At 43.6% G+C, this 24,668-nt stretch overlaps 1 protein-coding gene across 2 annotated transcripts in view; it reads left to right on the plus strand.

Moving 5' to 3' along the window:
- Positions 1-24,668, plus strand: part of C12H1orf21 (chromosome 12 C1orf21 homolog) — a 200,688-nt gene that overhangs the window by 157,849 nt on the left and 18,171 nt on the right. For both annotated transcript variants that reach the window (XM_038349176.1, XM_038349175.1), the window contains 2 exons: positions 11,525-11,601; positions 23,287-23,347. In XM_038349176.1, the coding sequence (XP_038205104.1) occupies positions 11,525-11,601; positions 23,287-23,347 (138 nt within the window). The remainder of the gene's footprint in view (positions 1-11,524; positions 11,602-23,286; positions 23,348-24,668) is intronic.

Genomic DNA, 24,668 nt, shown 5'->3' on the forward strand with positions numbered 1-24,668 from the left:
TAATGGCCTCCTCTTATTCTCACCTTCTGTGGTTGTTGTCAGAATGAACTGGTACGTATTAAGTAAACAATAATAGCAGTAGGAATAACAGCTGACATTTACTGAGCTAATACCACTGGGGCCTGTGGTTGGAGTTTATCTGTATCTAAATCAATTACAGCCCACGGGCTAATGTGGCATCTAACAAGGGAAAGCTGACATCAACGCTAGCTCTTATTTTTATTCTTATTACTGCCTATAATTGTAAGAAACCCTCCGTAACCAGAATCAATGTCTCTGCCTTTCTGTTCTTGAATTTTCATGGAAACATCAGTTAAATGTGTGTGCTGTCATGCCAAAAGCAAATGAAGAACTATCTGGGAGTTTATCTTTTGTAGTATGAAATGAAAGAGAGAGCAGGAGAGGGGAGGTGAGCAGGAGGCGTGAAGACCCCAGCATGCGTGTTCTCTTTGACAAGCGACTGTTGGACAACAAACATCCGCCGTTTATGAACTTTTCCTGTCAGCATATAACTGACGTGAGATTTTGCAAAGTGGCATAAGGTCCAACATGTCAATTAAATTTCATCAGGAAACCTTAGATTTTATTAAATATATCCTTTCGGCCATCATTTTTATGGTAAGTTCCTTTCGCGTTGTGATTATGTTGGTTTGGAGAAAATGGATGCCACCCTGTCTTTGAGTCTCAGAGGAAGATGCACTCGTTGATTTTGAATGCAGAGTTTGTGGGGAGATACAGCTTAAAAGACCTGCGAGTCTGTGGCTTCTTTGGACGTTCGTAAAGCTTTTCCAGCAAGCCACGTTTTTTTGTTGTTTTGTTTTGTTTTTCCTAAAGGAAAACAAACTCTAATTTAGTAATGACTTTGGATATGTCTTCATAAAGAGCCTTCCCAGGGGTTCTTGGGACCGATGTAAGGTCTCATGGAACACAGGCTGTCCTGGAAGTTGAAACAGAGTTAAGAATGGCCTTGAACTTCTGAAACTCCTGCCTCCCTGTTCCTAGTGGTAAGATTATGGGCATGAGCCCCCACACTTGGCATAAGCAGCTTTTTATCAATTACTTTGAAAGGCTAGGACAGTGAGTGGCTGGCAAACCTCCACGCTGGTGGCTTACTATTAAAAGGTCAGAGTGTTTCTTATTTCACATGCATAAGGGGAGGATAATATGTCTGAAAACAAGATGAATTGAAAGTGTTCATGATACTAAGTGATGAAAACGTCAATGTCAGAGGCACCAGAAAAGTTTAAAGTATTTCATAAAATTGAGTATGGAAAATACTATTTCTAGTTAAGATGGGTTGTCCTTATCATGGGACTGTAAACACATGCAGGCACATCTGAATTAATAAGCTATATTGAAATCTAGAGGTTGCAGTCACACCAAAGGATGTCATACTTAGGCTTGCCAAGACATGCCCTGGAAAAACAAGCAAGCTTATCTTCAGGGCCACATAGTTGATTGAAGCTCATAAGTCTGCACTTTAATTTTGTTTTGTTTTTGCTTTTTTTACTCAAGTAGGAGGAAACTCTTGCTGGGTTCTATAGATAAGGAATGAAGGAATCAGCAAGATGACTCTGAAAACTGATTTTTCTCTAGTGTAGTTGGCAGTAGGAGGGGCAGCCTGATGAGTCTGTCCCTCGCGGGCTTCTCTGGGAACAGCTGTGGTCTTGACTGACGCTGGAGAAGTTTAAAATGAGGCCGTATGAAGCAAAATTAGGATTTATCAAGTTATAAATGTTTTAAATCAAAGTATGTTGTTTGTTTTTTAAGATTAAGATAAGGGTGGCACGGAGACAGCTTGGTAGGCCAAGTGCTTGTGATGCACCCATGAGAGCCAAAATTTGGGACATTTGTGGTGGCCCACTTACAATCCCAGCCCTTTGAGGTAGAGACCAGGGCTCCCTGGAACAAGCTGGCTAGCCAGACTCACCGTATTGGTAAGTTCTGGCTCAAGTGAGAGACCCTGCCTTAATAAATAAGGTAGAAAATGATTAAAGAACCCTCCCAGCCCAACCTTGGGCTTCTAGCACAAATGCATCTGTGCAGTAACAAAAGAAGAAAGGAAAAGGTGTCATACTGTGGGATAACGCTCTTGTACACAGTAAAGATTTGTCACTTGTATTGGTTTAATAAAATGCTGATTGTCCAGTAGCCAGGAAGGAAGTATAGGCAGGGCAACCAGACAAAGAGAATTCTGGGAAGAGAGTGAATCGCCAGCTAGATGCAGAGGAAGCAAGATGAGAATGCCTCACAGAGACAAGGTACCAAGCCCTGTGGCTAAACATAGACAAAAATTGTGGATTAATTTAAGTTGTAAGAGCTAGCTAATAATAAACCTGAGCTAATAGACCAAACAGTTTATAATTAATATAAGCATGTATATTTCTTTGGGATGGCTGAGGGACCGGGTTTGACAGAAACTTGGATCTACAGTGTCACCTGAGCAGAGGATAGAAATAGTACACACTTGAGAAAAATGTGGTTTGGTACAGAGAAGGATGTCATCGGGAGCATGGGTGGGATTGTGGATGGCTTGTTCATGGTCAAACTCTAATGGAGGAGAATATTAGTGAGTTTTAGGCAGTCCAGGGAATGGCCAGGATTTCCCAAAATAGGGTAATTCTTATGCAAGGTTTCTAAATATGTCATGAGTCAGGTGCATGATGGGAGCAGGCAGCTTAACAATGATACAGAGGTGCCGTTACAGCAAAGGACAGTAAGCCACCGTCGAAGTCTGTCATGTTTGTAGCCCCTGAATCTCCTTAGCTGTCTAACCCCGTTCAGCTGCCCTATTAGCAAACTGCCCTGCTCATCCGGCCTCCCTCAGCCAGACCTAGAGGGCACACAGAACAACAAAGAGTGTGACCAGATGTCCCAGAGCCTTTCCACAGGGGCCGACTCAGTCAGCCTCAGCTCATTTTCCCAGGGATGCAGCCCTAATGGAACAATCTCCCAACACCGACCTTCAGGTGGAACATGAGAGCAGCAGACACGGTAGACTTCTCCTCCTTGACACGCCACCATGCTGTGCTTCACAGACCCGTCACTCTCTCTCCACCCCCTGTAAATGCCCCCACTTAAGACTTAAGGGCATGTACACCAAATTTAGGAGTGATTGTAGATAAAGGCAATGTGGGAGCCTTGCTAGAAGGCTGAGCGACTAGTGAAGACACTCAAGGCTGAGCACACCTTTTAGGCATACCCAGATCAGTGCTCCTGTTCCTGGCTGCTGCTTCTCTAAAGGAAGGAAGGGGAAAGAGTCGTGCTCGCTCTTTATGGCTTAAGCACTATGACTTTGAATCATGAAGAAACCTTTTCAGCCCAGACTGTAGCCACGGCCAGTCTCTACCTAAAGCCTTGGAGTACTTACATAATGGAACAATGCCAGATTCGATTACTGAGTACAGGACTGTATAGGAATCTAGTGACAAACTCCATCCGCTCTGTAAAGCCATTACAGCACAGCAGACCTGACATTTATATGAGCTGGAAAGCCAGAGAGGGAGGGTGCCGTTAAAACAGGGACTTTTCGTTTGCTTAGGCTTCTCATGGGGAAAAATGTGCCAAGTGGGAACTAAATTGGAAAGTGGCTAAATCTCTTTGCGGAAGTACTAGAACATGGCGCCTCATACATGTTCACATTCCTATCTGTCGCTGTTAAAACGAATTTAAGAGTGGCTGCAAGAAAGGGAAGTGGAAAAGAGAAATCTTTGTTTACCAGCCCAAAACTTAAATCTCTTAAACGTGAGCACATATGCTCACTGTATGGTCTGTGTTGCATCCATTATCATTTTCATAGTTTATGTTTTTACATAAGCATACACATGTGTGTCCTGATAGAAAGTACTTGGAAGACAAAGAGCCCATAGGCAGATGAATAACAAATGTGGTGGTGGCCATTGCATCCTCTTTTCCCAACAAAGGCCCTGTCCTGCTGTGACATCAACTGCCACAGAAGTGGCCAACTGGGTCCTTCTCAGGCTGATTGCAGTGTTTCCTCCTATGCTTGTAACTGGGACCAGATAGAAAGATTCTTGCCTTATGGACCTACAGAGTAGGGAAGATTGGATCTGGAGCTGGCAGGGTTATGAAATAAATTAAACCAAGATGATAGCAAAGACAGATGGATAGACATACTTTACTACCTGGATGAGACTGGATCCAGTTCCCTTAGGTAATCCAATACATTCCTTACTGGCTCGAAGGAAGTCAGATGGCCTTTCTGGCACTTGTGTTTGATGGGGAGCATTCCCAAGCAAACTGGCCTCTCAGCATCTCCTGGCTGTGCTCCTTCCCCTCCCGTCTCTTTATCACACCACCCACTGGATTGCCCTGGAGAACGGGAATGTCCTCTCACTGCCCAGTCCAGTGCCCTCCCTCCTCTCAGGCTTACCCAGTACTGTCCACAGAAGACCACAGGATTGCTGCAGCCTGCCTCTGCTTCTCACGCTCTGCTGTGATGCTTCTAGAACTCATCTAGTCATGTGACTTCCCTGCTGAAAACTCTGCAGGGCTCTCCGCCATGTCTAGAATAAAATCCACATTCTTTCATTTCTCTTCCGACCCTGGAGGAATAGGGCAGGTGTTCAGTTCCTGTTTCTTTCCACCCTACGCCAGCTGCAAACAGGGATGACAGATGAGCAGAGTCGAATCCCTGAGACCATTGGTCTTCCTGACCAAGATCAGAGTGAGTGGGATTCCTGCTCCTATGTGTTTGGTTCTGTTTGATGGTTGGGAAGGAAAAGAAGCAATGGAGAAGCTGTGGTGTGTGATCCTGTGTGCTTTCCATGCGTTTTTCTGGAATGCATGAAGTACAGGTCTTGTGACCAGTGTGTGTGTAGTGTCATTTAGCTGCTGTGGTCACCTCCCAAAGTGCCTGGCATTTTGATGCAGTTTAAATTTTCAATGATGTGGGTTTTTTCTACAAAAATTCAATGTTTAATATAAATAATGGTATTTGTTATGCATCCAACTAACTATTCAGAAAGGGAGAATTCCGTCATTAATGTTAGGTAGTACTGTGATCGAAAGTGTGTGCATTTAGAAAAATCACAAGTGTGGTAGTTACTAGGGCTATCTAGAACTAATGCAGTTCTCCTGACAAATGTGTTCTAGTAAAATCGCGTTCTCTCTCTCTCTCTCTCTCTCTCTCTCTCTCTCTCTCTCTCTCTGTCTCTCTCTCTCTGTCTCTCTCTCTGTCTCTCTGTCTCTGTCTCTCTCTCTCTCACACACACACATTTTTTAAGACAAGGTCTCACTGTATTGCCCTGGCTGACTCATGTTGTCTGTGCTTTTGACTTTATATATTCTGTAACATATGACCAAGTAAATATGAGGTGAGTTTGAAAGTTAGATTGATGTGATCTGACCTCTGCACCCAGCACCAGATAAGTCGCATGTACTCGCAGTAAACTTTCATTCCGTTGAGCTCCTGATGCTAGAGGCTGCTTGTTACACAGCGCAAGCTACCTTTCCCTAGCTAATAAAAGCATCATGGGCGAACATTGACTATATTCCAAAGCAGGTGGCTCCCTGTGTGTGTATGCCTTGAAGAACCTGGAGAAGCATCGTCTCTATAAGTGTCCTTAACTTATAATTGTCAGCAGGATTTGGTAACACTGTAGCTTGTATCTTTTAATTACCGACATAGTGACTTAATGACTTTGTTCTAAATTTGTTGATAGACAATTAAATCTGTTCCGAGCTGTTTCCTGCGACTGTTTAGCTACAGGATTATTTTAAATGTTTCTAGTCTGCTTTACAAAGCAACTGCATGAAAGGCATTAGTTGCTCTAAAGTTGACTTGCCCCTTTTGCATCACTTTGCTGTAAAATGGGATGCAGGACAGTCTTTTCATTGAAGGGCAAAGAATCCTTAAAAAGTGAGACTTCCCATTTCAACCTCGTTACCAGTAAATGACTTTAACAAAATACTAATAAGTTTAGAAATCCCTATACCTAAATAACTGTAAGGGATGTTGGGCTTCACGTTGTTGCTCTGATGCTGGCTGGCCGAGTTAATAGCTGCAGCTGGTGGAGTGGACATTCCCGTATGTAAGCATGCACTGGGGAGGTAAATGTGGTTCAACTAATCCCGATTATGCAGAAGACAAGCTATTTCAAAGCAATGACATCCTTTTGCATCTTAATATTATGGGAGAAATTAAAGATTGGATATCAGAGATGGTTTTCAAAGAGTTTACATTCTATGAAATACATCCCTCTGAGGTGAAATTACTATTTTGTATCTGAACATATTTTTCAAATATGCATGTGTGCCCTAAAATTTCTTCATTATAGGATTTGACAAAGTAGCTTTCCCCCCCTAGTTTCCATGAATGGAAATGAGGTAAAATGAAGTGGTTCAGATATGGAGGGAGAAAGACAGAGACAGAGAGACAGACAGAGGTGGGGCGAACCCTTTGAGCCTTCTCATCGGGTGTCTTTTCTCCCTGCAGCACATGTGGCAGTCCCAGCAGCTGTACTTAGACCTCACTCTGAACCTGGGAATTTCAAAGAGAGAACTCCCTGCTGCTGGGCAGGAAAGAACACTGGGTGCTTTAAGCCTATCTGGAAAAGACCCTCACAGCCCCTGCCGTCAGCCCAGGCAGATAGGTGAGACAAAGAGGTGATGGAGAAAAGATGTCCCCTCCTCATGCATCCCTGTCCAGAGCAGGGTGACTTTTGTCGGCATCCTGAGCAGGTGCTCCTCTGTGAGCATCTAGGATCTTTCCTCTGGGGAGTTGCGGAGCCGGTGGGGGAGCTCTTGGCAGTGTTAATACAGTTACTTTGGCAGTCTGCAGCAAATGAGAAGGGGTGATACATTTACTCTGACATGACAAGCGTGTGCCGTTCCTAAAGAAAGAAATGATTCCATGCAAAGGAAAACTGAGTTACTGGAATAAGCTCATCGCTACCTGACAGTAGTTCACAGACATTTTTGGAAAATGGGATCTTCTTCCAGCCAATGGGACCACTGGGCATTAGAGTTAAGGGGCGTCTGCCCTGGCCGGCCTCTATGGGGTTGTCTGGGACACTGAGTTGCTGTCTGTAGAGAACCCCGGAAATTGCTCTGTGAAGGGCAAATGGGGACATTCACAATATGGAGGCGTCTTCCCTCCGAAATGATGTGCTCAGATCTGTAAAGAATCGCTAAAGGCTTCCTTTTCAGTTACAGCTTCCTGGAGCTGTGAAGCTCTATTCAGGGTGTCCTGAGAGGGCTGGGAGTTCGTGTTTTAGCCCAAAGGGTTCAGATGCCGGTGTAGAGAGAGGAAGATCTGTGACTTCTGCTCGGCCTCATCATCCCCAGCTTGTTTGGGTAGGATACTTACATCCTACTGAAGTAGCATTGAAACAGTCCCATCTTTAAGGGAAGCAGCATCCTGGTGTTTCTTCCTCCTCCTCCCAACTTCACTCCTAGAGCAGGTGCCTGTCCGTGACCCATCCGACCGTGACCATGGGTCTCCACCACATCAACCTCTTCCAGTCCTTTTTTGTTTCCTGTCCCATCCGCTCTTTAAAAAAAAAGGCAAATCACTCCACATCCCTCATCACCTCCAACAAACAAGTCCTGAAGTATAAGTTCATTATGTTTATAAACAAATAAAACGGGCTTTCTTTGGTAAACGTGGGCAAGCAGTAAATATATCAGTATTCTGCATATCTATAGCAAGGCACAAAGTATCCCAGGGGATACGTAAGAAAAAAATAAGAACGAATCCTTAAAAGTCAAATTCTAAGAATAAAGTCCCCAGTGAGATGCCACTGCATAGCCCCTGGAGTAACAGTAATTGAAAAATGGCCAAGTGGTGGTGGTGGAATGTGGGGAACCTGGACCCATCATGCATTGTGAATGGGAATGTAAGATCATGCAACCACTTATAAAATAACATGATAACATTTTCAGTCGGAAAACTAAACTCACTGCACAGCCCAACAGTTGTACTACCAGGACTCTCCCCAAGAGAAACTGACATATTTGTACAAAAAGCTCACATATGAATGGTGATGGCCTCATTCTTCATAATAGCCACAACCTGAAAAGAATCTGAATTGCCCATTAAGTGCTGGCCAGGTGAGCAAAATATAGTATATTCATACACTGGAATGATAAAATTTAAAAACGAAGTTCTGATATATACTGCACGTGAACAAATCCAACAAATACACTAAGTGAAAAATGCCAAAGAAAAAGCTACGCATTTTGCGATTCCGTTTATATGAATCTGGAAAATGCAGGTTTGTAGAGACAACGGATCTATGATTGTCGGGATCTACGATCTGACTAACTGCAAATGGTTTTAAGGCGCCTTTGTGGGGGATAATGGAGGTGTTAAAACTAGGCTGTGGTAATCTGTATTCTCAATGACACTTATGCTGGGGAAGTTTCATGGAATATGAATTTACCCCATGAGACTGTTGATGTTGACTGTATGCGCCACGGTCAGTGCAGTAAGTTTTCTTTCTGTGTGAGAGACAGGAACTGTGGCCAAAGGGTGGACCGCACAGCCTTGAGTTTCCTAAGAAGGGTGCCCTCCCTGGGAGGAACTTGATTAAACTGCCAGATCTTGGACTTTTTTTCTCCAAACTGAGCTAAATAAGTCCCTTTTCTTTGTAACAAATCGCCAGGCTTCCAGTATTTCATCTTAGCGACAGAAAGCAGTGATACAGCAGTCAGCGTGTATCGGCCACCCCATCAGGACTCAGTAGAAAACTCATTTCCATTTTCGCTTAAGAAGGCCCTCAGTGAAGCACTGTAAATTACATTCATTACCTCTCGTGCTCAGAGGCATATCTTTCTCGCAGCCTCGCAATGCAATAGGAGATGTGGATGAAGCATTCCCTTTGCCTTCCCAAGGGCAGTGTCTCCAGGAAGAAAAGCCCTTGTGCATTGATGGAGACGTTAGCCGAGTATGTGGTTCTTTCTTTCAGTGGGATAGCATAGCTCCTTTAAAGATCCTGGATGCGCAAACCTGGGAATTTGGTAAATCATTTCCTCAAAAATGAATGAAGAAAGATTTTTGCTTCAAGGAAAGTTATTGATAGGAGTTTGTCATTGACAAGGGGTTTGTTTTCAGTTTTGCCAGTGTTAAAATTCAAACCTTAACCAAAACCTGTAATGTTGGAAAGCTTTGTATCCTCCACGATGAACTTGACAACAGCGGTCAAGAGATTTCTGGTGATGTGGGTGGAGATTTCAGCAAATGCGTTTTTTTTTTTAAACAATGTGAATGATGTGTCATATCTTGAAGACTATGGCTAGAAGTGTTGGTTCTAAACATTTGAGAGCTGTGGCCAGTAACTAATACCGTGAACTCTGGAGTCAGGCTACCCAGTTCAAAGCCCAGTATCACCACTCATTACTTATATAACCTCAGTTAGGTTCTTCATCGCCCTATGCCCCAGTGTGCTCATCTGTAAAATGGGAATTAAGTGACTAGGCATGATGGTGTACACTGTAAAACTGAAGAATAAAGCTTGAGACTTCAACACTGTCTCAAGAAAGAAAAAAAACGGTAATAAAATGTTACCTAATTCAGAGATGTTGTAGGTTTGAAGATGAGTTAATGTATGCAAATATTTATGAACACTAAATTAATCAATATATGTGAAAATAAAGGTCTTCAGTTATTATTGGTCTTGATGAATTAAAATTTATAAAATAAAGACGTAAGTACATAGTACAAAGTTTTGCCCTTGAGCCTCTGCCATTTCAGGGTTGTTCTTAGCAAGTATGTATAATAGGCTTTTAAGGGAGATTTGGAGAGGTAATATAATTATGTTGAGTAGTTTAATAAGAATATAAGTAGGTTACAGTTATGTGATATTTCAGTCCCCTGCCTCCATGGTGTTGAAAATTATGGTGTACCACTTGAGCTCTAGGGATTTGGGAGGTTATGTGACCAGAGGGGAGTGGCAGATCATACCCGCCCACTCTCAGTGTTTAAGAACACATAGAGCTTCAAGGAGAAAGTGTTCAACCTGGAAGAAACCTGTGTGCTCGACCCTGCTGGAAGGCTTCCGTCAATCTCTTTTCTTCTCTGAGATGGACAGAAAGACCAGTCGTTTGCTGGCTCTGTTTGTGTACTCTGCTGCTCTGTGCAGAAGACCCTGCGTGATGCGCGAGGCCTTTGTCAGGCAGCACAACCCCAATAGAAACAATGGACTTTGGGTTTGGGCTACTAGAGCCAGTGAGGTACTTAGCTAATTCTCCCACCTGCTTGGTGAAAGCTCCAATAACTATCTGTTGTTCCCTGTCTGCCCCAGCAAAGTAACCAGAATATAGTCCATGCCTTTTAAATTTAGTTTGTTTATCACTGGGGGAGCTTGGCCAACACAGCATGCTGGTGGAGCGAGCTTTTGAAGTTCGTTCTCTCCTTGCACCATGGGCTCTGGGGGTGGAACTCAAGCATCAGGCTTGTGTAATGAGCACTCGCTGAACCACCTCACCAGCCTTAGTTTATACTTCTTAAATGCTTATGAATGCATTACTTTAGTATAAAGAAGGCAAGGTGGCCTGTAGGAGAATGGTAATTGTTTTCTTTTCCTAGAACATGAAATTACCATATTTTTAGAGTGCTGATATTATGCAGACCCACTCATGTTTGATGGTAAATAACAACCAGCCAGAGTATAGAAAAGTTGCTGGCATTTCTCTGACTCAAAGGGGATTCGCTCTCTTCAGAGAAGCAGGGACACAAAAGAGTCTGTTTGGGACCTGTCTGTTTCATGTCCTCAGGCCACTCGGCATGTAGCGGAGCTGGGAAGGTAGTCCAGCTCTTAAATAGTGGTCTCTTCAACTCTGGTCACAGTTCAAGTTCTTTAAGGATGAACAGCCTCCTGGTAACGAGACTTAGAATGTGCTTTCCTTCCATTTCAAGGGTATTTTTTGCAAGCTACGCAGAAAGCACTTTGTGTATGTCTCTACAAGCGCGGGGTGGTAGTGCACTTACTGACACACCAGCACTTTAATGCCTGCTTATTCTTTGCCCTGTGGCTGCTGTGCTGGAAATACAAAATCTTGCCAAGCTGAAAGCCAAAGACTTCTACTAATCCACTAGAATCTGGTCCCAAAATTTACTGTGAAGTGAAATTGTTAGTCATTTGTCGTCATGTCCCTGTCCCAGCTAGGGCCTTTTCACACTGTGTCTTAGCATCCATACTGCAGCCAGTTCCCCTGCACAGGTAGGCGGTGCCTGCGATTGTCCCGTTTCCCTCTGTCTGATACTGGAACCTTTTGTAGATTCTCTCACCACTGAAAATCGGTAATTAAACGCTAGCTGCATGCTGTTTTCTAAGCCCAGTGGTACCTGTTACAAAGCCAACTCTTTTCATTACAATACTTCCTGTTCCAGTGTCTGGCAGGTTCTTCCTGCCTTATGTAACATCTTTGCAAGGACCCTTGTCTTTGTGGCGTACCCAGCCTCGGTAGAGGGGCTCCAGCAGATCAAAGAGTTTCTGATGAAAATGCCCGCTTATTGCATAACCACGGGTTCTCATCTCGTACATGTGTGCTTGCGTTTCAGGAAAAAAGTGCCAGCTCGAATGCGAGGCTTAAAACTAATAAAGAAGTCCCTGGATTGGTCCATCAACCCAGAGCAAAGTAAGTTCTGCCTTCTCTTTTCCTTGTATTGTCCTTAAAGCCCCATTTCTGCCTACCAGGTAATCAAGGTTTATTATAGAGCTTTAGTAATTGAGATAGTAAACAAAACATACTCTCAGAACATCCTCAGTGCATATCAAAGCTGACAGTTTCAGGCCATTTAGTAAAATAAATAAATAAGAGGATTAGCTTTATGGCTATCTCAGATGGAGAGATCCTGATTAAGATATAAAATAATATAAATCTTATGGGAATTTACTGATTGGTGGTTGCATTAAAATTGTGAACGTATTGTCATTAGAATATACTGTAAGACAGTTGAGGTCGCAAGACAGAGGATGACGTACAAATGACAATATAGATTTTCCAGAATACAGGAAATAATTCTACAGATAAAACTGCAAAACCCAGAGAAAGGGCTAACACATAAAGAGCCCTCTGACTGAGGAGGAAGCCTGAGCTGCTGGTCTGTTTGGTGTTATTTCATTCCATCAGCTTCTCGAAAATGTCTAAGTCTGACGTGACAGAATTTGGCAAGCTGATGAACACCAGATCCCCGTTAGCCCCTACTTGTGGGTTCACAGCAGTGCAACTGGAAGGGAGTGGCAGGGGGTGCAGTTTCCCATCTAGTAAAGTTGAAACTGGGCAGACTTTACCCTCCAGCACCTTCGGGCACAGGCATATGCCCTTGAGAAACACATTTCTGCTGGGAGACATTTTGACATCTCCATTAACAGCAGTTTAGATAAGCTTTTAGAAGTAAAACCAAGTGTCTATGGTAATATAATGGGCAAACAGTGCTGTGGTGTGTTCTTCTGAAGGGAACGCTATGTGGCAGTCGGGGAAAATAAGTGAAGAAGGTTCCACACATCAGGGAGGGGCATTCTCACAGCAGTTAGTAGCAGGATGTTCCTTTAAATTCAAAGATATAAAAGAGCAGTATTACGTGTATAAGTATATGGCAAAATAACAAAGATAAGCCAAGAAATAAGAAAACATTAAGTCGAAATGGTGCACCTGACTGGGTGAGACACAGGTGGACCCAGAAGCTCTCTCTCCTAATCTGATTGTTGCTTATAATGCATAATTTGAAGAGATCTTTAACTTGAGAAATATGCTGTACCTAGTACATCTTCTCAGTGGCCTGGGTACTTGAAGATGCTTTGCTGGCTTCCAACAGATGAACACTCATTCATCATCTTACTAAAATAGCTAATGTCTTGGGCATGGTGGTGCATGGGTACAATCCTAACACTTGGACACAAAGGCAGGAGGATTACCATGCATTCCTGGCCGATTGACTTAGTGAGTTCCAGGCAAACCAAGACTACAAAGCAAGAAGCTGTCTTAAAGGAAAAAGTAAATAAAACAGTACATTAAAAAAAATAAATATTGACTCATTTTCTAGATTGTTCTAGGGCCTATTCCATTTGTGACCATTATTCTATTTGGTGATAAAATTCACTTTGTGACCATGAGACTACCGTTACATTTCTTAAGAGAGGCTGTTAGTCTTTACTGTAGTACTCCGCTTAAGACCAAGTAAATTCCCAAGGATGCATGCATGTTTAATATATTCATCACGTTCTGATGTTACATCAAGACCACAACAGAAGAAGTGTGTCATTGCTAGGCCTTCCTGGAAAACTGAGTTTAAAACAACCTGCTTCATGATCCCTGTGATGGCTATTCTTGGTTATCAACTTGACTATATCTAAAATTAACTAAAACCCAAATGACTGAACACACCTGCCAGGTGTGTTAAATCATTTAAAATGGTAAGACCCACTTCTAATCTGGATCCTTGAGCTGGAAATACCCACCTCTAATCTGGGGCACCCCTTCTGCTGGAAGCTTATATAAAAGACATGGAAGAAGGAAGCATTTGCTCCCTGCCTGCTTGTTCTCACCCCCGCTAGCAAGTCTGTTCCTCCACTGCCTTAGAGTCTGCTCTTTTGGATTCCAGTGTATACTGAAGACCAACTGAGACATCCAGCCTGTGGACTGAGCAACTACTGGGTTCTTGGACTTTTCCATTCATAGGCAGCCATTGTTGGATTAGCTGGACCACAGCCTATAAGCCATTCTAACAAATCCCAGATAGATAGATACATAGATAGATAGATAGATAGATAGATAGATAGATAGATAGATAGATAGATAGATATTCATTCTACAAGTTCTGTTCTTTAGAGAACCCTTACCAATACAATCACTTTGTTCAAGCCCAGTGTCTCTGGTTTGCTAGAGCATAGGCCCATGTGGTGGCAGTTAGGACTCGTCAGCAGATAGGGAAAGGACTAAGAGTTTTGATGCTCACTTCAAAGAAAATGATCACTTATAAATCCACTTAAGGGTCTGGAGAGATGGCTCGGCAGTTAAGGGTACTAGCTGCTCTTCAGAGGAGCCGGGTTCAATTCCCAGCATTAACACAGCAGTTAATAACTGTCCGTAACTCCAGTACCAGGTTGTCTGACACCTCCACACCAATGCACATAAAATAAAGTTAAATACATTTTTAAATTAAAAATAAATAATAAATCCACTTAAGGTTGACTGTGTCAGAGAAATGGTGCAGCTGATTGTCTCCCACTTAGGCCCCTGCTGCTGGTCACCAGGCCCTCCCCACAGCCTCTCTGATGCTCGTCACTGCCGTAACTTCGTCTGCCTTTGGAGACCACAGAACACCTGATAACACAACCCATCACCTTTCCATGCAAGCACTCTGAAAATGGGCTATTCTTTTAAATAGCTTCCCCTAGATCTGAGTCTTAGGGGGTAACTGCCTGGGTGGATACTGCGCAATCCTGCTGGAATAATAGTTCTGAACCTGTAGGTTGCAACCCCTTTGGGGTCACATGACCCTTTGACAGGGATCATCTAAGACCATCGGAAAACACAGATAATTACATTATGATTCATAAATGAAGTAGGAACAAAAATAATGTTATGGTTGGGAGTCACCACACCATGAGGAACTGTATTACAGGGTCACAACATTAGGAAGTCTGAGAACCACGGGGCTAGAAAGAACCCTTTATTTCACCTTGACACCTGGAAGCTGCTCGGTCTGCAGGGAGAGAGTGGACTACAGCTTTTAGAGATGTATATTAAATGGGTTTGTAAGCTTTAGAAATAGCATTTTCCACATGCATGTGTGCGCACCTGAGAGTGTGTTTGTGTGTGCATGAGAGGAGGAAACTGTGTGTGTGTGTTTGCATGTGTGTAAGGGAAGAGAGTGTGCATGTGTGTGTGTGTGTGTGTGTGTGTGTGTGTGTGTGTGAAGTTGCAAATGGAATCTTGTGTACTTAGAGCGCCTTGAGAATGAGGGGGGAAAGATAATTGCCCTTAAATGGATGTTTACACAATGAAAGATTGGTCAGCAGTTTAGCCAAGTTTCTGCAGAGTGCACAATGTGTGGACCCTGACAATTTGATATCAATCCTGCATTAGTTTCATAGAGCTTGTTGCACTCTATAGACTTTAAAAATACAACCAAAGTATATAACTGGATGTTTTAGCACATTCAGAAGAGGTACAGCAAGATAAAAGGCAAGAGATAGTTTCCCTGGGGCAGAGGGACACACAGTTGGGAACTAACCTTGGGTCAGTTATAGCTTATAATTGAGGTTGTAGTAATTAGTTTGGGTTTGAGTTTCACAGCTGCTTATATTGGTTTTGTTTTTTATTTCAAACAAAATAATTAAGCAAATAGAAGCAACTATGTATGAGCTACCACTGGGAGTGTCAGAAAGGCCAGAGTGAGTCTTCCGCCCCAAAGCTCACTTGGAAGTGGCTGGTGATCATTAAGAAAAAGCCAAGCAGCCGGGCGGTGGTGGCGCATGCCTTTAATCCCAGCACTCGGGAGGCAGAGGCAGGCGGATCTCTGTGAGTTCGAGGCCAGCCTGGTCTACAAGAGCTAGGTCCAGGACAGGCTCTAAAAAAGCTGCAGAGAAACCCTGTCTCGAAAAACAAAAAAAAAAAAAAAAGAAAAAAAAGAAAGAAAGAAAGAAAAAAAAAGCCAAGCAGGATAAGATTAAGAGGAACCCAGGTGGTGGTTGAATTTGGTGTTTGCAGGTGTGAAGGTAGACCAAGTCTTGCCTCTGTCCACTTGGGTTTCCATCTGGACCTGAGTATTAAATTATTACAAGGTAGATAAACAAAAAAAGCCTATCAGTGCTAGGAAGCTCTATAGAAAAACAAAGACCCAGAGCTGTTGAAAACCTCAGTGTTGGTAAGTTGAGCAAGGAGAGGCAGTATTTAGGGATGGTAATTTGTACCTTCAAAGGTAGAACATTAAGAAGGTAATGTCTTGCCTCCTGTCTTAGTGAAGTTTCTGTTGCCATGATAAAACAGTACAACCAAAATCATCTTAGGGAAGAAAGAGATTATTTCATCTTATAGCTTGTAGTCCAACACTGTGGGAAATCAGGGCAGGAACTCAAGGCAGGAACCTGGAAGCAGGAACTGAAGCAGAAGCCTTGGAAGAGTGTTGCTTCCTGGCTTGCTCAGCCTGCTTTCCCATCCATCCAGGGCTACCTGCCCAGGGATGGCGCCTCTACAACAGGCTGGGCCCTCCTACATCAGTCACTAATAAAGAAAATGTCCCACAGGCTTGCCTACAGGCCAAGCCTATGGAGGCATTTTCTCAGTTGTGGGTCCCTCTTCTCAAATGTTGCAAACAAACAGGATGCCCCCTCTATAAACCAGGTTTTCCTTGCTATGACAAACACCTGAGAAGATGCGCCTGGAGAACGGAAGGTTTATTTTGGCTCATAGCCACTTGGCCTCTGGTGAAGGAGAAAATCATGGCCAGGAGCATATAACAAAGTACCTCATGGAAGCCGGGAAAGTGGAGGCAAGGAGACAGAAACAGGGACAATGCAAATGTGTAAAGGGCCAGAGACAAAATGCATCTTCAGGAGCCTACCCCCACTGGCCTGCATCCTCCAGCTAAGCCCCACATACTACAGTTCCCACCACCTCTCAGTAACCCGCTGTCTATAGCTGTCAGTGAATTCATCAGTGATGAGCTTCTTTATCCAGATGCCCCCCAGACACCGTTCCTCTGAACATTGCTGGGTACTAAGCCTTTATGGCATTATCTTTGGGAGGCCGTTGTCAGATTCAAACCATATTACTGCCTTACATTTTTGTGGCTGAAGTTTCCATATTTGGGGATTTTATATGTCACTAAAAATGAAAGCTGAATGCCTTTACTTCTGAAGCCCATTTTGCCCATCATTCCTTCTTTGGATCGCTTTATATGTGAAACTGAGAAGCAGCGGAAAGAAAAGCCTCTCAGGGTGCAAGTTGGTCTTACAGAACTTTGCAGTGCCCACTCGGTATCTGCTGAGCTTTGTGAGTTAAAGCAGATACCACTGTGTATCTCTTGTAAAGGTTTAAGAAGGAATATTAGCCCCACATATTCTTGCTGTATAAACTCGTACCATGTAGCCGTAGTCCCTTTCTAGTATGTGGAGAGGAAAGATAAGACTGTCGGTGGCTTTTCCCTCTCTCTAACTAACTCACAGCCATCCAGGTGTGCATCAGGAAAAGAAGATGCCTAGAATAGTGTTGGTACCCAGGGAGGAGCTGGTCCCCACAGGGAAGTTTGCACTCTGATATCAGTGCTGCTGTGTTGATAGGATTTCCATGTGGTAATGCAAGGGTCCATGTGCATCCAGGCAAGCGTGTGTTTCATCAGATTCTGTATTGACAAGGTTTCTTTCTTCCCTCTGGAATGAGCCCAGGGAAAAGAGAGTGAGCCTTCGTCTTTCATACCCAACTAAATGAGGTGATAGATGGCTAACTAGGACCTTGAGGGAGCATTTGCTCCTCTGGAGAAACATGCCATGGTGTCTCTGACAGAAACATTCGTCTGAAGGAGCTTCTGTCATACTTGAGGTTCTGATAACAAGCCCCCTTTCCATTCACCCCATTCCACCTACGGCAGGAAGCATACTGTGTTTCAAGAGTGAACCTGCAGGCAGGCAGGCAGGCAAGCTGGCAGGCAGCATTTCCCTGACATCAGACAATGCAGACTAAAAGCACCGAGGTTTTTGTGCTTGTGTCTCCACACACGTCCTTAGGCTAGTGGCCTCCACTTTCAGACTCTAGTTCCTGATACAGAACCCGTAAGAAGTTCATTGTGACCACAGAGATGGCAACCACACTTGGCAGAGTTACGATACCCTCCCTCGTCCTCCGTGCTTGTGTATGACTGCTAGTCCTCAATTTGTAATCATTAAATGAAGACGCAAATGGAAATTGGCAACAACTGAAGATGGGTAGCAGTAAGGCTTGCTTATGTAGTAAGAGGCTTCTGAGGCCAGGCACCTCAGCCATGTGACAAACCACACTGCCGTGGTGAGGGGTCAGAAGTCACATGAATTTAAATAGCACTCCATTCATTAATTAGCAAGCGTCGCTTGCCTTGCTGTTGCATGCAATGTATATATAGCTAAGAACTGCAAGCAGCAGTTTGCGCCATGAACACCAAAGCCTAAAAACACCATTTTCATGGAGTCTCTTAAACATCCTTAAGGAGACGACACAGACACATACACATATGTGCACGTGCACCTATATTTGCAAATGTAAATACATACATGCACACCGCATACATATACATGAAAATGGAAAAAATATTCAACATCGTTAGTCGTCAGTGATACACTTGTTATCTGTATGAAGATCCACACCTATTTTTAAATTGCTGCCTGGGACCTACAACTGTGGAGAACCTGGCCAAGAACAAGAAGAATCAAAGTATGTCCATGCAGCTAATATGGGTGTCAGGCGACTCACGCTCTGCTCCCTCAGGAAACCTCGGAGTCTCACCCTCCCTGCAAACATCGCGGAAAAGCTTGGCCATGCTGATCTGAAGCCTATAGTAAAGTAACATCCGGGAACATAGCAGAGGGAAGACCAACACCACTCCAGCAAGAGACCACTAGAGAAAGAACAGTGTCAAGATGAGATGCAGAACTGAAGCCCTGGGGCCGCAGGCTCGTGGACTCCGACCTGCTCTCTCCATGCTCATGGCTCTGAGTGTCACCATATTTCAGAAGAGTGTTGTAACTCTTCTGTGTGTTTTAAGACTACCAGAGTGTGATTTAAGACTACCAGGATGGCCTGAAGTCAGCAGGAGAACATGAGTGGTGGTTTATAGTGGGCCTTCTGTTAAAAGAGTACATGGTAGGACAGGTCTGCCTCCAGAGTGGCTCAGGGAAACAAACGCTTTGACGCTTAAGCAGGTCGAGCCAGGGGGAAGCTGGGGAAGCTCAGTGCACACGCTGGCTTTTCTGCTCAAGATTCTGTGGAGAGAAGGCTGTTTGCTTCGTTCGTTCGCTTCATCCCAGACTCTTGCCCTGCCTTTCATAACTGCGTACGAACGAGAGTCCAATTCCCAAACAGAGCATTTTCCTGTTCGAGCGGTTTCGTAAAGGATGGCGAAATCACACGCTATGTGTGAAAGCGCTCTGTCAACTGTGAACTGATTAGTGGTGTCACGGGTTTGCCTTGTTTTCCTTGCATGGCACAGCTGCTGCCATTCGCTCACAGATTTTAAGTCGTGGCCTTACACCTAGCGGAGAGCTTCTCCTGGGAGTGGAGCTCATGGAAAGCCTGAAGGGTTTCTTGTAGTGAGGAGCTGCAGGTTGTGTTCCTGCGGCCCAGTTCCCGGCCTCCGGCTAGCTTATGCCCCAAAATAACGACACACAAATTGTATTCTTTTAAATACTGCCTGGCCCATTACTTTCAGCCTCTTACTCACATCTTGACTAACCCATATCTAATAATCTGTATAGCACCACGAAGTGGTGCCTTACCGTTTAGTTTCTAGCATACGTCCATCTTGGGCTGGAGCTTCATCGCATCTGGCATCTCTCTCAGGAGAGGCACAGTGGTCTGTCTCACTTAGGAGAGGTGTGGCATCTTACTGATCCTTCTACCTCACTTCCTCTTCCTGTTCTGTCTACTCCACCCACCTAAGGGGCGGTCTATCAAATGGGCCAGGCAGTTTCTTTATTAGCCAATGAAATCAACTCAAACAGAAGACTCTCCCACATCATTTCCCCTTTTTCTGTTTAAACAAAAGAAAGGCTTTCACTTTAACATAGAAAATTACATATAACAAAACAGTTATCATGCAAAAATTAGTTACAATATTTATATCTACTTTATCTTTTATCATAACAAAGGAAAACAGCTATAACTATCTATCTATTCTTCAGCTCCATCAAAGACTCCAGAAGAATACAATATTACCTAAGTAAATAAGAAATATGCAATTTCCATATAACTCTAGAAATGATAGAGACATCTCGCTGCCTGGACAGTCACCCAAAGTTCTTTTGTATTGTTGGGGCATCTATCTTCAGCCTATAGGCCCACAGTATCCAGCAGAGTTTCCCATGAAGCAGGAAATTTCAAAGACAGTTCAGTCACTATCTGCTGTGTCCTGCAGAATGTCTCGCAGACTCTTTCATGAATCAGGAACCCAAAGAGATCATCTCACCTCTAGGCAAGTTTAGCAGTCCTCTCTCTGAGGGTTCTCTGTGTCCAGTTTATGCAATAGTCCAGGCAAGAGCAGTTTCTTGCCCAAATGGCTGTCAAACTCAATAAGGAGCCTCTTCGATGGCCATCTTCCTCTTGAAGTAGATTGGTGCTGCCAGGAGCAGACATGTCTCATCGTCATGAAAAACCCTAACTTATTAAGACATTTAAAATGCAATATTCTGTAGTCTTTGGAAGATACGAAGTATGCCTATCTAACTGAAATATATCTCTATATATCTAGAAAATCTAACTAACATGACTACAAGCTTAACTATTATCAATGATTTTTCATTAGCAACCTATATTTCCTAATTATACATTACATTTTTAAATGAACTACACAATCACAATACCTTAATCGTTATTAGAAATACATATACATATAACAAAATAGACCTTAAATTTCTATCAATAAGGCAAAATTTATACCAATGTAAATTATTCATATCTATATCATCTCCCCCTTTAAATGTAAAAGAACATTTATAAACAATATTTGGGAATATGGACGTAGTTATTTCTCTCCAAACTGCTTCCTGCTGAATGGGGACGCTGTTAATCAGATCTTTCATGGTATAACCTTTGTGCCAGGTTCATCTCAGTCATCAGTTGGGTGAAGTAATTTTCTGAAGGTGTTCACAGCAACCTTTCAGGAGGGCGTGGTCTATCATACCATATTGGGATAGAAGCAATCCAATGGGTCTCATTTTCTGTAAAAATAAAAGAAGAATCTCTTTTCCAAAGTATCATATCCTTAGATCCAAATTCTAAAGTCAAGGTATTTTCAAGATATCTTTCTTGGATTAGTTCAGCAGCATTTGTAAACAAATATCTTTTAGCAGCTGTTGCTCCTTCCTCAGCATTCAAACAATTCAAAAAGAGCATAATAGCATACAGTATCAAGATTCTCTGTGTATATTCCATCTTTGTGCGGCTTTATTTTAACCTCTATTTCATTTATTTTTACTTTTATTTTTTGAGACAGGTTCTCTGTATATCTTTGTCCTGGAATAACTCTGTAGACCAGGCTGTCCTTGAACTCTCAGAAATCCGTCTGTCTCTGCCTCCCCAGTGCTGGGATTAAAGGTGTGTGCTACAACACCTTGAACTCACAGAGATCTTTCCGTCTCTGCCTCCCAGGAATTCGGATTAAAGGTGTGTCCTGCCACACCTTGAAGTCACAGAGGTCAATCTACCTCTGCCTCCCAAGTGTTGGGATTAAAGGTGTATACCACAACAAACTACTTCCTTTTTCTTTCTTTCTTTCTCTTTTTTTTAACTGTAAGAACTTTAACTTTTAGTCTGCATGTATTTTTAACTCACTGCAAACCATTTAGAGGTTTTCTTTGTCTTTGAATCTCTCTTTACTGTATATCTCTCTTTTTCTGACCACACGAGTCTTTAATTTACCAAGCAATATAGGTAGGATTAAAGCCGTGACTTTGGCGGCTGGATCCAGCCCATTCCTTAGCTTTCCAGCCTCTTGCAGAGGTACTGGCTGTAGCCATGTTTATCACCACAACTCTGTGGCGGTTCAAGGTCCCTGCCAGCAAGCAAGCTGCAACAGTGTTAAACAACACTCAAAAGCTCCATATTCAGGACCGCCTGCTTGAAAGAGTCAGAGTTTGCCCTGGCAGGACGGCCCAGAAAGCTGGCATTTTTAAAACAGCACAACTTTTTTCCTGCTACAACTGAAAACAAACAAGCAGACGTTCAGACCCAAGAAATTGCTGCTACCAAGAAGCCATGCTTTACTCTATTCTTTCCCAAGCTTTCTCAAGCTTTCTGTGGATTCATTTATCCATGTCTGGGCGCCATTCTGTAGTGATGAGCTGTGGGCTGCATTCCCACAGCCCTGCTTTTGGCCTCCTGACTAGCTTATGCCCCAAAATAACGACACACAAATTGTATTCTTTTAAATACTGCCTGGCCCATTACTTTCAGCCTCTTACTCACATCTTGACTAACCCATATCTAATAATCTGTATAGCACCACGAAGTGGTGCCTTACCGTTTAGTTTCTAGCATACGTCCATCTTGGGCTGGAGCTTCATCGCATCTGGCATCTCTCTCAGGAGAGGCACAGTGGTCTGTCTCACTTAGGAGAGGTGTGGCATCTTACTGATCCTTCTACCTCACTTCCTCTTCCTGTTCTGTCTACTCCACCCACCTAAGGGGCGGTCTATCAAATGGGCCAGGCAGTTTCTTTATTAGCCAATGAAATCAACTCAAACAGAAGACTCTCCCACATCAGTTTCTAAGGTGTGAGAGCGTCATGTGTCATGCTAATGGCACATAGATAGGCTTTTCCCTACACCTAAAGATTATTCTAGACGTGCCCTCCACCCTTGTCCCCAGACACTGCAACCAATGTATATGTGTCTCTCCCACCCAGTGCCCTTCACCTCCATGGACTATCAGTAAATATCATCAGGCTAGGACCACCTTAGCCCCGAGGCCCCTTCCGCCACACCTTTCCCATCTCTGACTCCTGCTTTCTTCGCCTTCTTACGTGTTAACCCCAACAACAACTCAGCCGATGCAGTGAATGGGACGAGACGCACATGTATGAGGGTGACTCCTAGGCACTCTTAACTGACCCCCAGTCCAGTGGAGTTCCAGTTACTAACGGTGCAGAACTGGTCAGCGGCCATGTCGGGCAACTGTTCTGTCCTCTGCTCTTATGTCTTCAGCCCGTACTCATAGAATCAGCTAGGTATGTCGGTGCTACAACTCCTGTAAAATCCGTGCTTCAGTGTAATGAGAGTAATTTTCTCTGTCACACGCAGGGCTGAAAATTCCCCATGTTGCATGTCCTTTGCTCTTTTAAAAATCTCACGTGTTTTTGAAGGAAATAAATTGGCAGGCCCAACACAGTGATATCAATGTAAGTTGCCCCTACACCTTGAGCGGAAGTTACGTTGCTTAAGTCACGAGCACTTTTAGACTAGGAAATAGGTTTGCACGATCAGTGCGATGATGTGTGTTCTAAAGCAGCTTTGGGGTATTTTAGTAGGAAAGTCTGCAGTAATGAACAACTGTCTGCGCAGAGATTAGGGGTTCACCATCGCTTACTTGAGAGAGCAGGGTTCAAGTGTGTACTTACTGTTCTTTGTTTTGCAGCATGCACATCTCTGAAAGCCAACAAGAATTCTTCAGAATGCTGGATGAGAAAATTGAGAAGGTAAGAAGGCAAAATAACTAAGTATACTACGTTATTTCAAGATAAATCTACTAATTCTACTAATTAGACGTTGGGATAGTGATACTTTTACCCCTGTATTCTAAATCTTTTGGCAAAGGATTGGACAGGGTATTAAAACAAAACAAGCAAACGAACAAACAAAAGAGCGTATAGGAAAACGATGTGTTAGACCCCAGAGTCATAGCCTGCTCCAGCTCACTCTAGTGGGTCAGATCAGGAAGAGACCGTTGATCACAAAGGAAGGCTACTCTCTACGAAAGCCCCCCAAGTGTGTGCATCCACCAGACACCACACTGAGTCTTCCAGACGCCCCGTGCATGTTTCCATTACTCCCCTCCTCTGGGAGTGGCTGTTTTCCCTCCAGACCACACCAGCAGAGCGAGCGCTACTGCAGATGGCACACGGGGCTGTTGTCTGCCTTTTGCCGAGGCTCAGAGTGCTTGATCCTGTTCCCACACTTGCTCACCTAACACAGTGCTCCCTTAGGCCTCAGCTTCCCTCTCTACAGTTTCAATTACTCAGTCAAGTGTGGTCCAAAAACACTAAAGGGAAAGTCGGTAATAATTCGTGACTCTTAAGTAACTCATAACTATTGCCATAATTACTATTCATTGTCATTACTCTTCCTGTGCCAAATCCATATATTGGACTTTATTATTCGTGTGTAAAGATCTGTGTACATTCACACAGGGCCTAACTGTTATCCAGTCAGACTGTATACACAAGAGTGGTCGCCTCATATTGTTACGGCTGAAAATTCCTCTCACACAGTACTGTTGACACCATTGCTTGTGTGTGTGTATGTGTGTGTGTGTGTGTGTGTGTGTGTGTGTGTGTGTGGTGCTGTGCTGTTACACCATCACACCATTGCTTGTGTGTGTGTGTGTGTATGTGGTGTTGTGCTGTTACACCATTACACCATTGCTTGTGTGTGTGTGTGTGTGTGTGGTGTTGTGCTGTTACACCATCACACCATTGCTTGTGTGTGTGTGGTGTTGGTGCTGTGCTGTTACACCATCACACCATTGCGTGTGTGTGTGTGTGTGTGTGTGTGTGGTATTGTGCTGTTATATCATCACACCATTGCTTGTGTGTGATGATGCCACTGTAAAAAACGTCCTCCACTGCCAGTTGTGTGGAAGGGGAGCACACCCAGTCACGGTACATGGTGCCTGGAAACAAGGGCCCTGCTGGTGGTGTGTATGCCTATTACACTACTGGTAGCTGTTTGAAAATGTATTCCTTCTACTTCCTTGCCACACTGATATCAATCTCATGCATCTTGGGTATCTTAACAAGC

Source organism: Arvicola amphibius, chromosome 12, assembly GCF_903992535.2.
Source record: "Arvicola amphibius chromosome 12, mArvAmp1.2, whole genome shotgun sequence".
Classification (NCBI taxonomy): domain Eukaryota; kingdom Metazoa; phylum Chordata; class Mammalia; order Rodentia; family Cricetidae; genus Arvicola; species Arvicola amphibius.